The sequence below is a fragment of the Physella acuta genome, unplaced genomic scaffold, assembly GCF_028476545.2.
Source record: "Physella acuta isolate Inbredline_101_S28 unplaced genomic scaffold, ASM2847654v3 ptg000872l, whole genome shotgun sequence".
NCBI classification, from domain to species: Eukaryota; Metazoa; Mollusca; class Gastropoda; family Physidae; genus Physella; species Physella acuta.
Window position 1 is genome coordinate 405,211 of NW_026732389.1, and position 17,310 is coordinate 422,520.

General features: G+C 34.9%; 3 protein-coding genes across 3 annotated transcripts; all 3 read right to left on the reverse strand.

Moving 5' to 3' along the window:
* LOC131952388 (uncharacterized) lies at positions 1-838 on the reverse strand. Its single transcript, XM_059315014.1, has 2 exons — positions 743-838; positions 1-492 (listed from the first exon to the last, which is right to left on the reverse strand). The coding sequence occupies exons 1-2, from the start codon at positions 786-788 to the stop codon at positions 74-76; spliced, it is 465 nt and encodes a 154-aa protein (XP_059170997.1). The 5' UTR covers positions 789-838; the 3' UTR covers positions 1-73.
* A 7,229-nt stretch (positions 839-8,067) lies between these two features.
* On the reverse strand, positions 8,068-8,782 carry LOC131952402 (uncharacterized). Its single transcript, XM_059315031.1, has 2 exons — positions 8,737-8,782; positions 8,068-8,486 (listed from the first exon to the last, which is right to left on the reverse strand). Exons 1-2 carry the CDS (start codon positions 8,780-8,782, stop codon positions 8,068-8,070), a joined length of 465 nt encoding a protein of 154 aa, XP_059171014.1.
* A 7,181-nt stretch (positions 8,783-15,963) lies between these two features.
* LOC131952403 (uncharacterized) lies at positions 15,964-17,310 on the reverse strand. Its single transcript, XM_059315032.1, has 2 exons — positions 17,265-17,310; positions 15,964-16,403 (listed from the first exon to the last, which is right to left on the reverse strand). Exons 1-2 carry the CDS (start codon positions 17,308-17,310, stop codon positions 15,964-15,966), a joined length of 486 nt encoding a protein of 161 aa, XP_059171015.1.

Consider the following 17,310-nt stretch of genomic DNA (forward strand, 5'->3'; position numbering starts at 1 on the left):
TTTATAATCAATGTTTAATTTGAACTTTTATTGATTGACACCAAGTCATATTTCATAGGTCAAACACATATTCCTACTTATCTACTTCACACAAGAACTTATAATTTCTGGTCGGTTCAAAAAACACATCATTCATTTGGTAGCCGTAATCTGAATGAATGGTTAGGTAATCTTCACGACCTTGGTAGTTGTCCGGTCCTCCACCATACCAGTCAAAAAATTTGACCGGTTGCTTACTGGTCTGAAACACCCAATAGCCCTCCTTGTTCACGTCATTTCCAGATAGCAGCAGACCTTCAGTGTTTGCACTCCTGGCCAGGGTCTGCACAAACCTGAATTCAGCTTCGTTGTTTATTTCTGCCAGGTACCAGCCACAAGACAAACATACTTTTTCAGCTTGTTCCGCGTTTAGTAAGTAGAAGCTGGATTGATAATACCGGTGTTCGTTGTAATAACTAGGGGGGTCAAACATTTCACAGACATTATAAGCAACTGTGGAAAAATAATAAAATTATAGTAAAGACTATTAAATAACGGTTATGTTTTAACAGACGTAAAAAAATTACACAGGAGAAGGCCCTAAAACATTACGACATCTGGAACTTACCAAAGCTGGAGAAGGCCATAAAACATTACGACATGTGGAACTTACCAAAGCCGGAGAAGGTCCTAAAACATTACGACATCTGGAACTTACCACAGCCGGAGAAGGTCCTAAAACATTACGACATCTGGAACTTACCAAAGCCGGAGAAGGCGTGAAGCAACAGAGCGGCGAACAGCAACATGTTGGTCGAATCTCTTCAGGAACAGCAGAGAGGGTGTATCATAATGGCTGTGTGGGCTGTGTTTTATAGTATTTCTGAAAATTAAATACAACAGGTATCTGCTGTTTATGTCATTCAGTGTGTAATAAAACTATCATTTCAACACTATTAACAAGGAACAAAACTACATACTAATTTGACAAAGACAAGTGAGAAATTAATTGACTGTCATCTTTATGCTTTATTGGTTCTACATTGCTAAGTGCGTTTTTTTTTCTTTTTACATCTCGGCTATATTTAAAGCATTTTGCAGTTGCTTTCAAAATTAAATTAATTTAGAGACACTCACAAGTATACATTAATTCAGGGACCCTATAAGCATAAATTAATCAGGGACCCCCAAACATACATTAATTCAAAACCCAAAAAGCATACATTAATTCAGGGACCCTATAAGCATACATTAATTCAGGACCCTATAAGCATACATCAATTCAGGGAACCTACACGCATACATTAATTCAGTATCATAAAAGCATACTTTAATTAAGGGATTGTACAAGCATAAATTAATCAGGGACCCCCAAACATGCATTAATTCAAAGCCCTACAAGAATACATTAATTTAGGGACACTATAAGCATCCATTAATTCAGGGACCCTACAAGCACATAATACCATAACAACCACCATCGCTGTATTCTACTTTTAGGCCTACAAAAATGACGTAAATAATCGTTTTCGCTTTTAAGTAGCCGACACTCATAGGTTGATATCGTGTTTACACAAGATTTAAAATAATGCTTTTGCGTGTGTTTAGTTCTTGTCAACATAGAATTTGAAAGCGATACACTGATTTGTAAAGGCAGCTTTTGTGTCATTTTATTACTTTTATTATCAAAACGAAAGTCATAAAAATAAAGGTCTGTTTGCTGGCAACATTGGGTAGAGTAATTCTCGATTTTTATGTCTCCTTCGGTCTGAATAATGAGCAATGCTTTGGTCAGTATAAACGTATAAACGTATTTTATAATATTACGTGAAGGCGTAAAAAAGACTCAAATGTCTAGACATAATTACACACATCAATTACACACATAATTACACACATTAGAAAGATTAAGACACAACCACACAATTTAGAGATATTGGCACAACCACACAGTTAAGAGATATTGGCACAACCGCACAGTTTAGAGATATTGGCACAACCACACAGTTTAGAAATATTGGCACAACAGTATAGTTTAGAGATATTGGCACAACCACACAGTTTAGAAATATTGGCACAACAGTATAGTTTAGAGATATTGGCACAAACACACAGTTTAGATATATTGGCACAACCAAACAGTTTAGAGATATTGGCACAACCAAACAGTTTAGAGATATTGGCACAACCAAACAGTTTAGAGATATTGGCACATCCGCACAGTTTAGAGATATTGGCACAACCACAAGGTTTAGATAAATTTGCACAATCACATAGTTTAGAGATAGTTTAGACAGTTTAGACACACCCACACACAGTGATATGTTTTAGACACAACCACCACAAATCACTAATAAAGAAAATGGCCCGTTGACTCCGTTCATCAGTCTAGTTTCGTCTGAGTCTGCTTATATAGTCTTAGTTAAGAACTAATTACCAGGCAGCAATTGTTGAATAAGTTTCTTCTCCTTGATGGAATGCTGTCCCCAGTTAACGAACCGGGACTTTTGTAGTCAGCAATCATTATTTATTTACTTCAAAAAACATACCTTCGTAGAAATATTTAATTATTATGAAATAAAACATCTGTTGATCTATCGAATATTCATTACCTTACTGAACATAATTTCTTGTCGTACTACAGAATACCTTGTCCCACCAATCACTCACGTTCCATCCCTATGAAACTTGGAGACCTACAGAAAATTTACAATCAGTCTGTTGTAGAGAATCGAAATTTTAATAATACATATCATACACATTGGTATCCTACTAAACATCAACTAGTTTGTAAAGCCTTCACAGTGTGGAGTTTTAAAAGGTCACGTGTTTTACAATAACGGACGATATACAGAGTAATCAAGATCAATAAATTCTTATGGGGTTTATTCAGAGTAATCAGCGAAAAATACGATTTCCAATTACCTGAAATGAACTAAAAATTTGACTTAACCCGGGTAATAAAATCTTATACCCATGTATGTAAATCGTCCACCTATCTAAAATGGTATTTTAAAAACCTAAATATACAGAAATCCATTTATCGTTTTCCCACGAAAATAGAGCAAAATATCACTTTCAGTTACCGGTTATCGCTCAAAATTTGAAAGAAATTTGGGCATAAAATGTAATTCTTAAATGAGAAATGTTGACCACTTAACTTAAACGGTACCTAAGGTATTGTCTTTTGAGAATCCGCAGGAATACCATATCATTTTATCGTAAATTGCTTTCATGTTGATAGATAACAACACATTTGATAAAATACTTTCTTTAACATTATTGAAACGGTTCTAATGTTATCGTGTTCACATACATACATGTTGATAGATAACAACACATTTGATAAAATACTTTCTCCAACATTATTGAAACGGTTCTAATGTTATTGTGTTCACAGACAAACATATATGCAGATCAAATGGCAAATAATTTTTTTTTTTGACACAGGAAAATGGAGAACGTCGAGAATTGTTAAAATGTCAATTTCGATTTTTCAAACCATCCTCTATATGCTGTATACTAGAAAGTAAAATGCTTAAAATACAATTTGCATAACAAACATCACTAGACATCCCAGTCCACTTTACTACTGCCAACTGTCTTTCACTAACTTAATTTTTCGCGACTTTCCCAGGCCCCTCACAAATCTCAACATAACAAATCACCAATTAATTTATCATTTAAATTATCATGTTTAAAAATATTTTTAAATTTACAATACAAACTATAAAAAAAAGACTAATTCTCAAAATCAGCAATTATTGTTTTAGTACAATATTGAATAGGCATGACATTTTCAACAAAATGATCGTCATATAAATTTAAAACGTTACCTTGTTTGAATCGATTGTTTGAGCCAAATGTTGCGTTGTGTTTTACTCATCGCGTAGATATTTCTCAAGGTTACATATGACTAAAACGTTATCTCTCCTTGGTTCGGTAGACCGATGTGCTTAGCATAGGGGTAAGCTTTTCACACAACAACCTTCAAAATATAGCCATTAAACTGTGAGAGGGTCTGCTATCATTAGCATCAGTGTTAACGTGTGGGTAGTATCGTTAACATCAGTGGTAACTGAGACAGTACATGGTGTTCACTGAGAGTACATGGTGTTCTCTGGTCACTGAGACAGTACATGGTGTTCTCTGGTCACTGAAACAGTACATGGTTTTCTCTGGTCACTGAGACAGTACATGGTGTTCTCTGGTCACTGAGACAGTACATGGTGTTCTCTAGTCTTTGAGACAGTACATGGTGTTCTCTGGTCACTGAGACAGTACATGGTGTTCTTTGGTCACTGAGACAGTACATGGTGTTCTCTGGTCACTGAGACAGTACATGGTGTTCTCTGGTCACTGAGACAGTACATGGTGTTCTCTGGTCACTGAGACAGTACATGGTGTTCTATGGTCACTGAGACAGTACATGGTGTTCTCTGGTCACTGAGACAGTACATGGTGTTCACTGGCCACTGAGACAGTACATGATGTTCTATTCTCACTGAGACTTGCAGCTAGTGGTAAATGTAGCCCTACTTGTTTTATTGCTACAGCTAGTGGTAAAGGCAGACCAAAAAGTTCCACATGGTACATGTTGTGTGGGAGTTGCTTATATCGTTTCATTGTTGTTCAAAATATATCCTGCATACTAATGTTAAGTTCTAAAAGCCGACTCTTATCTGATTCATCCTTATAATTGTAAATTCTCATCCGTGAAGATACGCAGGATTCTAAACGAAAAACGTGCCTGTAGCCCATGCTGTTTCATTACTACATAAAGTGGTAAATGTAGCCCAAATTGTTTTATTGCTACAGAAAGTGGTAAATGTAGTCTATGCTGTTTAGATACTACATAAAGTGGTAAATGTAGCCCAAATCGTTCCACTTCTAAATAAATTGGTAAATGTCGTCTATGCTGTTTCATTACTACATAAAGTGGTAATGTAGCACAACTTGTTTCATCTAATATATAACGTTCAATTATTTTTTTAAAAAAATACTTTTATTTTCTATTAAAAAAATTACAACATATTTACAGTAACAAAATTTTCATACAAGTGATAGGTGAATAATAATAAATCAGTTAGATTAATCATAGTTAAATAAATAGTTAAATTTGGTATATACAACAACCAATGGAAAAACCCAGAGGGGGAATAAAAATAAAGTGTTGAATACAACGAATAACCATAAATTACAAAGCAGTAAGAAAAATGGTTTACTATACAACCAAAGTTCAAAAGATGTCAGATTACATCGGTGGAGTTTTCCTTTTAGAGGTCAAAATTTTGTTAGACGTGTTCTTATGAGAGAGTTCAAGTAAGGTCATTCATGTTATTAAAGGTAGCAAAAAAAAGGGGGGGAGGGTAGGTTATGAAGGGTGAGTATGGGGTCATGGGGTTATTTGTATGTTGTGGAGCAGTGTACCGTACATGTAAGATGATAGTAAAAGTGTAGGATTGGACGCTGTACAATATTTGTCTATAGTCTGTGCAAATAAACAATACACAAAAATAACATCAATTGATAAGAGCTTTTTTTTCTTATTAATGTACATCTTCAATGCTTTGCATTTTAGTAGAGTGATACATATACAAACCACTGATGTATACAGTACAGGGTTAATTAACATAAAATAGAGTGGGTACAAAAGGGGTGTTGTCCTGAGGGATGGGGGTAAGGGGGTGGGGTCATGGGATAATTTTATATTTTTATAGATCAGTGCGCCGTACATGTGAGATAATCGTAAACGTGTAAAGTCATGTCTTTACAATGCTTGTTTATGTGAGCGGGTGAATGGGTGATTTATATCGTATTATTTTTGTGTGCGAATTTTTGCGTGAATGTTCTACAGCGGCTACGGTGTTTCCCCTTCCGGCCAGTCACAGGGTATTTAAAGCCGAGTGAACGCCAGCATTAGTCCTTTTTCACCTTATAACCAGAATATAGTTCTGGTCAGTTTCTTTGTGGGCACTTGGCGCACCTTGTGCGTGAAGGTATTAGTTTTTTTTTATATTTTATTTGTATATGTGCGATTTCAAGGAAAGTGATTGCCCATGTTTCTGGTTTTCTTTCTTTTTCGTCTAAAACAAGATAGTGGGCATTGACAGGTCTGTTACACACGTAGTGTATTCTTTTTGTTGGTTTAAAATGTATTTTGGTATTTTCTAAACCTCTGGCGTGTGTTTTGGACCAAGTGGTTTAGGTCGATATGTTTACTAAACTGGTCTGAATGCGTGTGTGCATTTCACTGGTTTGTCATTTTACTTGATTATTTTAAAGTGTTGTTATTGTGGGTTCCCCCACGATGATTAAGTTGGGCTTAGTTACTAGTAATTTTGTTGTGGTTTTCTTAGACAGTACTTAGTATATTTTAGTTTGCCTCAAGTTTAAGGTTTGATTTAATTTTGGGGAATTTTGGGGCATTAAACCTAGTGTTTTGAACGGACACAAATCTTGAAAATTCATAAAAAATATGTTTGAAGATATGCATTTAAAATTTTTAGCTGAGTGCCCCAAAATATGGAAGAAGATTATGAATTGATTGTTTATAGGGCTTAAAATGTAATATTTTATGAATGGTGGAAAACCTACGAAGGGGTTAATTTTTCAAGATGGTCGCCGTTGTCATGGTTACCAAGATTTTTTCACCAATTTATTTTAGTGGAAATGCATATGCGGATGTATCTTAATAAAGCTGTAAAGAAATAACTGTTTTCCAACGAGTATTAAAAACGTTTTTTTACCGGAGCCTTCCCCTTAAGGTTAGGGGTAAACCACAGTGAGTTTTACAACGGTTGCACTGATCGGACAGTTATTAGTTAAGGCTAGGGCTAGGGAAGGGTAGATAGTGTAGTCATACCCCCGGCAAGGTTTACATTTATAAGCTGTGTAATTAAACAATACACAAAATTTAACAACAATAGGGACATGGGGGTTGTAGGGGTTTGGTCGTGAGGGCGAGAACATCTGAGGGGGAGGGATTGGTGAGACAATTTGAGGCGGTGGTGCGTTTCTAAGGTGTTGTGGTGTTTTGTTTGACTTGTGTGTGTGTGTGTGTGTGTGTTTATGTAATTTGTTCGTCGTGTCGTCTTTTAAAAATTGGATTCAACGTCTGTGCGTGATGTGTCTGTTGTCGAAGTGGGTTCTGAGTCTGTTTGTCCAAATAGTTTGTCTATAGATCGCCACGATCTCTACTTTCTGCTCTAGTTCTCTTCTGCCTTTGTGTTTGGGCAGTTTGTTTAGTGTTATCTCTTCTGTCTTTGTGTTTAGGCAGTTTGTTTAGTGTTATCTCTTCTACCTTTGTGTTTGGGCAGTTTGTTTAGTGTTATCTCTTCTGTCTTTGTTTTTGGGCAGTTTGTTTAGTGTTATCTCTTCTGTCTTTGTATTTAGGCAGTTTGTTTAGTGTTATCTCTTCTGCCTTTGTGTTTGGGCAGTTAGTTTAGTGTTATCTCTTCTGTCTTTGTGTTTAAGCAGTTTGTTTAGTGTTATCTCTTCTGTCTTTGTGTTTGAGCAGTTTGTTTAGTGTTATCGCCACGTCTACGTCAAAGGTCTCGTTTCTGGTCACTATTTGGGCTCTAGGGTCTTTTTCATTGTCTGAATGGCGGGGCAGTCTAGATAGATGTGGGATTCTGATTCTAAATAGTTTTGTCTGCATAATGTGCATTTCCTTTGTGGGTGGTGTCCTATGGGTGGTGAGTTGTAGATTTGTAGATAAGTCTATAGGCAATTTTCTTTGGCTTTGGGTGTGATTGTTTGTAGGTTGAGGTTTCTAAAGGTGTCTGTAGTGTTTATTAGTGCCTAAGTTTTACACCATTTTATTCTATCGTGTATTACCAAGTACAAACAACTGCCACTCTTGTTGATGTGTGTTGTGTTAAAAATAAAGATTGACAGAACATAAACTCAAAATCAAATAAAATCATCTTAACAAAAACATACAAAAACAAAAACAGAACAATTATAAGTCATCAAAACTAAAATGAAACATCATCACGAACAGTTCTGGAAGCTTTATAATCAATGTTTAATTTGAACTTTTATTGATTGACACCAAGTCATATTTCATAGGTCAAACACATATTCCTACTTATCTACTTCACACAAGAACTTATAATTTCTGGTCGGTTCAAAAAACACATCATTCATTTGGTAGCCGTAATCTGAATGAATGGTTAGGTAATCTTCACGACCTTGGTAGTTGTCCGGTCCTCCACCATACCAGTCAAAAAATTTGACCGGTTGCTTACTGGTCTGAAACACCCAATAGCCCTCCTTGTTCACGTCATTTCCAGATAGCAGCAGACCTTCAGTGTTTGCACTCCTGGCCAGGGTCTGCACAAACCTGAATTCAGCTTCGTTGTTTATTTCTGCCAGGTACCAGCCACAAGACAAACATACTTTTTCAGCTTGTTCCGCGTTTAGTAAGTAGAAGCTGGATTGATAATACCGGTGTTCGTTGTAATAATTAGGGGGGTCAAACATTTCACAGACATTATAAGCAACTGTGGAAAAATAATAAAATTATAGTAAAGACTATTAAATAACGGTTATGTTTTAACAGACGTAAAAAAATTACACAGGAGAAGGCCCTAAAACATTACGACATCTGGAACTTACCAAAGCTGGAGAAGGCCATAAAACATTACGACATGTGGAACTTACCAAAGCCGGAGAAGGTCCTAAAACATTACGACATCTGGAACTTACCACAGCCGGAGAAGGTCCTAAAACATTACGACATCTGGAACTTACCAAAGCCGGAGAAGGCGTGAAGCAACAGAGCGGCGAACAGCAACATGTTGGTCGAATCTCTTCAGGAACAGCAGAGAGGGTGTATCATAATGGCTGTGTGGGCTGTGTTTTATAGTATTTCTGAAAATTAAATACAACAGGTATCTGCTGTTTATGTCATTCAGTGTGTAATAAAACTATCATTTCAACACTATTAACAAGGAACAAAACTACATACTAATTTGACAAAGACAAGTGAGAAATTAATTGACTGTCATCTTTATGCTTTATTGGTTCTACATTGCTAAGTGCGTTTTTTTTTCTTTTTACATCTCGGCTATATTTAAAGCATTTTGCAGTTGCTTTCAAAATTAAATTAATTTAGAGACACTCACAAGTATACATTAATTCAGGGACCCTATAAGCATAAATTAATCAGGGACCCCCAAACATACATTAATTCAAAACCCAAAAAGCATACATTAATTCAGGGACCCTATAAGCATACATTAATTCAGGACCCTATAAGCATACATCAATTCAGGGAACCTACACGCATACATTAATTCAGTATCATAAAAGCATACTTTAATTAAGGGATTGTACAAGCATAAATTAATCAGGGACCCCCAAACATGCATTAATTCAAAGCCCTACAAGAATACATTAATTTAGGGACACTATAAGCATCCATTAATTCAGGGACCCTACAAGCACATACATACCATAACAACCACCATCGCTGTATTCTACTTTTAGGCCTACAAAAATGACGTAAATAATCGTTTTCGCTTTTAAGTAGCCGACACTCATAGGTTGATATCGTGTTTACACAAGATTTAAAATAATGCTTTTGCGTGTGTTTAGTTCTTGTCAACATAGAATTTGAAAGCGATACACTGATTTGTAAAGGCAGCTTTTGTGTCATTTTATTACTTTTATTATCAAAACGAAAGTCATAAAAATAAAGGTCTGTTTGCTGGCAACATTGGGTAGAGTAATTCTCGATTTTTATGTCTCCTTCGGTCTGAATAATGAGCAATGCTTTGGTCAGTATAAACGTATAAACGTATTTTATAATATTACGTGAAGGCGTAAAAAAGACTCAAATGTCTAGACATAATTACACACATCAATTACACACATAATTACACACATTAGAAAGATTAAGACACAACCACACAATTTAGAGATATTGGCACAACCACACAGTTAAGAGATATTGGCACAACCGCACAGTTTAGAGATATTGGCACAACCACACAGTTTAGAAATATTGGCACAACAGTATAGTTTAGAGATATTGGCACAACCACACAGTTTAGAAATATTGGCACAACAGTATAGTTTAGAGATATTGGCACAAACACACAGTTTAGATATATTGGCACAACCAAACAGTTTAGAGATATTGGCACAACCAAACAGTTTAGAGATATTGGCACAACCAAACAGTTTAGAGATATTGGCACATCCGCACAGTTTAGAGATATTGGCACAACCACAAGGTTTAGATAAATTTGCACAATCACATAGTTTAGAGATAGTTTAGACAGTTTAGACACACCCACACACAGTGATATGTTTTAGACACAACCACCACAAATCACTAATAAAGAAAATGGCCCGTTGACTCCGTTCATCAGTCTAGTTTCGTCTGAGTCTGCTTATATAGTCTTAGTTAAGAACTAATTACCAGGCAGCAATTGTTGAATAAGTTTCTTCTCCTTGATGGAATGCTGTCCCCAGTTAACGAACCGGGACTTTTGTAGTCAGCAATCATTATTTATTTACTTCAAAAAACATACCTTCGTAGAAATATTTAATTATTATGAAATAAAACATCTGTTGATCTATCGAATATTCATTACCTTACTGAACATAATTTCTTGTCGTACTACAGAATACCTTGTCCCACCAATCACTTACGTTCCATCCCTATGAAACTTGGAGACCTACAGAAAATTTACAATCAGTCTGTTGTAGAGAATCGAAATTTTAATAATACATATCATACACATTGGTATCCTACTAAACATCAACTAGTTTGTAAAGCCTTCACAGTGTGGAGTTTTAAAAGGTCACGTGTTTTACAATAACGGACGATATACAGAGTAATCAAGATCAATAAATTCTTATGGGGTTTATTCAGAGTAATCAGCGAAAAATACGATTTCCAATTACCTGAAATGAACTAAAAATTTGACTTAACCCGGGTAATAAAATCTTATACCCATGTATGTAAATCGTCCACCTATCTAAAATGGTATTTTAAAAACCTAAATATACAGAAATCCATTTATCGTTTTCCCACGAAAATAGAGCAAAATATCACTTTCAGTTACCGGTTATCGCTCAAAATTTGAAAGAAATTTGGGCATAAAATGTAATTCTTAAATGAGAAATGTTGACCACTTAACTTAAACGGTACCTAAGGTATTGTCTTTTGAGAATCCGCAGGAATACCATATCATTTTATCGTAAATTGCTTTCATGTTGATAGATAACAACACATTTGATAAAATACTTTCTCCAACATTATTGAAACGGTTCTAATGTTATCGTGTTCACATACATACATGTTGATAGATAACAACACATTTGATAAAATACTTTCTCCAACATTAATGAAACGGTTCTAATGTTATTGTGTTCACAGACAAACATATATGCAGATCAAATGGCAAATAATTTTTTTTTTTGACACAGGAAAATGGAGAACGTCGAGAATTGTTAAAATGTCAATTTCGATTTTTCAAACCATCCTCTATATGCTGTATACTAGAAAGTAAAATGCTTAAAATACAATTTGCATAACAAACATCACTAGACATCCCAGTCCACTTTACTACTGCCAACTGTCTTTCACTAACTTAATTTTTCGCGACTTTCCCAGGCCCCTCACAAATCTCAACATAACAAATCACCAATTAATTTATCATTTAAATTATCATGTTTAAAAATATTTTTAAATTTACAATACAAACTATAAAAAAAAGACTAATTCTCAAAATCAGCAATTATTGTTTTAGTACAATATTGAATAGGCATGACATTTTCAACAAAATGATCGTCATATAAATTTAAAACGTTACCTTGTTTGAATCGATTGTTTGAGCCAAATGTTGCGTTGTGTTTTACTCATCGCGTAGATATTTCTCAAGGTTACATATGACTAAAACGTTATCTCTCCTTGGTTCGGTAGACCGATGTGCTTAGCATAGGGGTAAGCTTTTCACACAACAACCTTCAAAACATAGCCATTAAACTGTGAGACGGTCTTCTATCTTTAGCATCAGAGTTAACGTGTGGGTAGTATCGTTAACATCAGTGCAGAGGCGTATCCAGGTTTTCATTGTAGGGGGAGAGAAAAGAGCAAAAAAAGGCGCCGAATTTTTAACACGTTCTATATACGTGTATTATATATATATATATATATATATATATATATATATATATATATATATATATATAATTACTAGCTGTATGTCATTACTTCGCTATGATGTAAAATAAATTGAAAGTAGCACTCTGAAGAAATAAGAAAAAACACACAATGCAGGCCGACTAAACAAAAATTGTATCAATCTAAACAAAATATACATATATATGCACACACTACAACCAAAAACAATGAACGTTACACAATCTGTTTTGCAATTCTTGTAAAAAAAATTCTTACATAATAATTCCTGGGCTGGGAAATTATTTAAGACAAGTGTAATAGGGGAAATAATCACTCTCTTAATATAATTATGTATATATCTACACAGTTAATTATAAATGTCAAAACAAATAAATAATTACTTTAGAATATAATGAAATTGTTTAACACTATTCGAGATTACAAAATGTTTGTGTCTATAATCAGTATTTAATATATCATCATCATAAATGCTAAAGTATCACAGCATAATGAAAATTTAAAAAATCAGAGTTCGTATAAAACCACGCTTTTCGATATAATAAAAAAACATTTGGAATAACAGCCTACATTTAACTAAATATTGGTCTTTTAGTTCAGATCATATATTTTTATTAACTACTGCTTCTTTGTATTCTTTAAAGATCATTTTTTAACATAGTGATAGATATGGGTTAGATCACTGTATTTATCACACACGTTTTTACTGGTAATTGCAAAAACAATATTCACAGAGTTTTACGTTTAAAAAGCTAATTTTCTGGCGGCATGGTACTTTGGTACATCATTATGCGTTTTTCTACATGTACTTAACAGATCAGTTCGGAGTGGGTTGGGGGGGGGGGGGTTCAACTTCATTCACCACTGTCCTGTCACTTTAGGTCAATTATCCAACCCAGTGCATACCTAGGTGTGACATTAATGTCGCTCTACACAATTGTGGTGGTGAGGTGTGTGTGGGGGGGGGGGGAGAGAGAGATAACCAACTCAGAGTTAACATAGCGTCAGTTTTTAGATGACTGTTCTAAACATACATATATATTACACAAATATATATTACACAAATGTATATTACAGAAATAGATTTAAATAAGTAGCAGTGGTATTATGACAATATTTTTTTCACAGAGCGGTCCATGGGGGAGGGGAGTTGTAACTGGTACATATAATTTGTAATCGTAATCACTTTCGCCCAAATTGTAAGAATATTACTACTTCATCGTGATGACGTTGTTGTTGACCTTGTCAAAATTTCCCCACCACTACGCAGTTTGCTCATAAGTAAATGTAAATAGAGGTGCCACATCAGTTGTATTTGTCTCTGTATTGTACATTTTAAAAAAAAATTCAAACTGTATATATAAAGTAATTATGTGTGAAGTTTTATGTATAACATTTTCTAATTCAATTATTCGTAAGCAAATACATTATACAGTTGCCTTGAACTTAACACCCCTCTTGCCAAGTGGTACTACCCGTAGAGGTTTTTCAAACATTGCAATGCATCGTAATGGTTATTTTTAGAATGGCAAACTGATGCAGTTGTTAATACGTGTTGAAAACGTAGACACTGCTAGACTAGTACAATAATGCTTAATTGCTGAATGAAAAGAAATCTTGTGATTTACATAGATGTGCCGACCAAAAATATTTTTTTTTTACAAATATCATTGTTTAAAACTTTAAGGTTTAAAAATTTTCCAAAAAAGGCGCCACTTTGCTAAAAATGGCCAGAGGGGGAGCGGCTGCTCCCCCTCTGGCTCCCCCCCCCCTTGCGTACGCTACTGCATCAGTTAACTGAGACAGATGGTGTTCTCTGGTCACTTATACATTGTGTTCTCTGGTCATCGACACTTAGATCTTTTACTTATATGTAAAATTTTGTCCATCTTTCAGAAACGGTACTCACGTTGTTTGTAGGCTTATTCAAATTTCAAATTTATTCAAACAACGGTTACAATTGTAGGCACAAAGGCCTTTTTTCACATTGGCCGTTTAAACAAATAAAGCAATTCAATAATACATAGCAGTAACACATAGCACTGAAAATGTGGAATAAAGAAACAATGGTACATAGCTATCATACATAATGAGATAAAAAAGAGAATATAATAGATGAATGAGAAATGTTACAATGAGTCAGTTAGGTCATTAAATAATTTTAGTTTTAGTTTAGTTTTGAATATATTTTCAGATCTAGAAAGCTTTATTTTATTAGGAAGATTGTTCCACAAATTAGAACCAGAGTAGGCGAAGCTATGTTTTTGGAAAAAGGTTGAATAAGGGAATGGTAAATTAAGACGACGATTTAATTTTATGTTAAAAGAAAACAGATCTGATAAGTAAGAGGGGGCTGTTTCGTGGAATATTTTATATAAGAAAATTGATTTAGTATATATTATCTTTTTATTTAATGGAAGTATTTTAGTTTTAAGAAAAGAATCCAGACTACTAGACAAGCCAGTAACCAGTTTTATAGCCCTTTTTTGTAAAGAAAGAAGAGGACGCTGCTTAGATATAAAGCTGCCGCTCCACACTACAGAAGCATAATCCAACCTAGATTGAATGAAAGCTTCATAAAAAACCAGCCTGCTCCTATAGTTGAGAAAGTTCTTTATCCTAGCTAATTGAAAGGTAGTCTTTAATAAGGACATTCTTAGAAAATGTATATGGTCAGACCAAGTGAGGTTGTGATCTATAAACAATCCTAGGCATTTGTAACTGTCTACCTGTTCAATGTTTGAATTGTCTATAGTAATATTTAATGCGGTGGATGGAAGACGAAGGCGTTTCTGATGAGTTGTAATAAACATTGACTTGGTTTTATCGGGGTGAAGTTTCATTTTGTTAAATTTTGTCCAAGTAGCAAGCTGATTGGCACATGTTTGAAGTTTGTAACTGAGTGACTCAGCACTGTCTGCAAAGACATGCAAAGAAGTATCATCAGCGAACATCTCGCACTGACCAGCGTCAATATGTAATGGAAGATCATTAATGTATAAAGAAAAAAGTAAAGGACCTAAGATTGAGCCCTGTGGAACCCCTATATTAACATATTTCTGTGAAGAGATGGTATTAAGGTGAAACACGCGTTGAGATCGGTTAGATAAAAAGGAGTGAAGTAACCTAACTGTAAAATCGTGGAATTTGTATGGAATTAGTTTTTTAAGAAGTATGGTGTGATCAATAGAATCAAAGGCTTTTCTGAAATCGACAAACAGCGAGCCACAGAGTAGGTTTTTGTTAATATTTATAAGCCAGTTTTCATTCATCTTAATCAGAGCAGTGTGACAAGAATGAAACTTTCTAAACCCAGACTGATTACTATGGAAAAGCTTGAGCTTTTCTAGGTAATTTGAAATGCATTTGTTTATATGTATTTCTAGTGGCTTGGAGAGGGAAGAAAGTATAGAAATTGGCCTGTAGTTATTAGCATCTTGGATGTTACCTTTTTTGTGTAGTGGTATAACCTTAGCATGCTTAAAATGTGTCGGGTAATAATGCTTGGCAATACAGAGGTTATAGACATAGGTTAAAACTTCGGAAAAACCGAAAGTAGAAAACGTTCTATTTCCGGTTAATGGAGATCACTAAAAAGTTAATAAAGCACTAGAAATTTGACATAATACTTATATATGAAATTACATCAAGCTAGCTATAGTTAGCGTGTTGTCAGACACGGGTACACAAATACATACGGACAAAATAACAGAAATAGAACATCAAGAAAAATTTAAAAAACAAAAGCATGATCAGCTTAAAATGTTTAATCTACCATAGTGACAAGCTATTTCTCTAGGTCAGAAAATGTTCAGACCAATTGCTCAGCCACATTTTTCACACATGAACTTGTAACCACCACGGTTTTGATCAAACATATCATTCATCCTGAAGCTGTAATCGCGGTGGAGTGTTAAGTAATCATTTCCACCATTCCAGTTGTCCGGGTTACTTCCCCACCAGTCAAAAAACTTGACCGGTTCTTTGCTGAACTGGTAGATCCACGTACCCTCAAGTGCTTGGTCAGTTCCAGAAATCAGCAGGCCTGGAGGGTTATCTTTCTTGACCAGGTCCTGGACAAACTTGTATTCGGCTGCGTCGTTGACCTCCACCAAATACATGCCATAGGACAAACACACCTTTTCAGCATGTTCGGGATCCAGGTATTGAAACTTGGAGAGATAATATTTGTGTCCGTTGTAGGTTTCAGGGGGAGAAAATAGCTCACCGATTGGTGTTGGGTATCCATAGTTACAACTTGTAACTGTAGAGGAATAGTAAAATTATGGTTAATAATTTTATGATTCTTCCGGGATTTTATTCGTAAATCATTAATAAAACAAAGATAAACAAATACCTTCACAATTATACATTTTTTAAACACTGAAAAAAATGTTTCCTTTAATGAATAAAAGCTTTTATAACTCATGGGATCTTTTACATATTATTTATTAAAACCGCGAGAATATATACTGTTTAGCTATGAAGCGTATGTAACCGATTAAATAGGAATTTAATTTAGAATGCTCTACAATATGAAAAAAAGCGTACATCGTAAGAAAATAGTTAGATCAATGTTCCGGACAAGGCAAGATATCATTACTAGCGTTTATTTAACTTGTTTCATCTATCCGTCCCTTCTTCCGAAGTGCTTTTGTCATAATAGATCGAAACGGGCGAGAAACATTTCGAGCACTTCTAGCTGATCGATTCGTTTTAAAGTTAGCACATGGGCCAAGACTTAAAAACAATATAGTGAGACATCGAATTTAATTTAATTGGATGACTAATAAATTTTTATGAATTATTAAAATATTTCTAAAATAATAGGCTGTCGGAAAAAAAAATTGACAGCCGGTGATGATGATGATGATGTTGATGATGATAGTGGAGCTTCTGCTGCTGATGACGATAATGTTCCTTCATAAATAGTCTGTCTGCTATTGTGCTAAACATTTAATTCGTAAACATTACGACATGTGGAACTTAGCAAAGCCGGAGAAGGCCCTATAACATTACGACATATGGAATTTACCAAAGCCGTAGAAGGCCCTAAAACATTACGACATGTGGAACTTACCAAAGCCGGAGAAGGTCCTAAAACATTACGACATGTGGAACTTACCAAAGCCGGAGAAGGCGTGAAGCAACAGAGCGATGAACAGCAACAT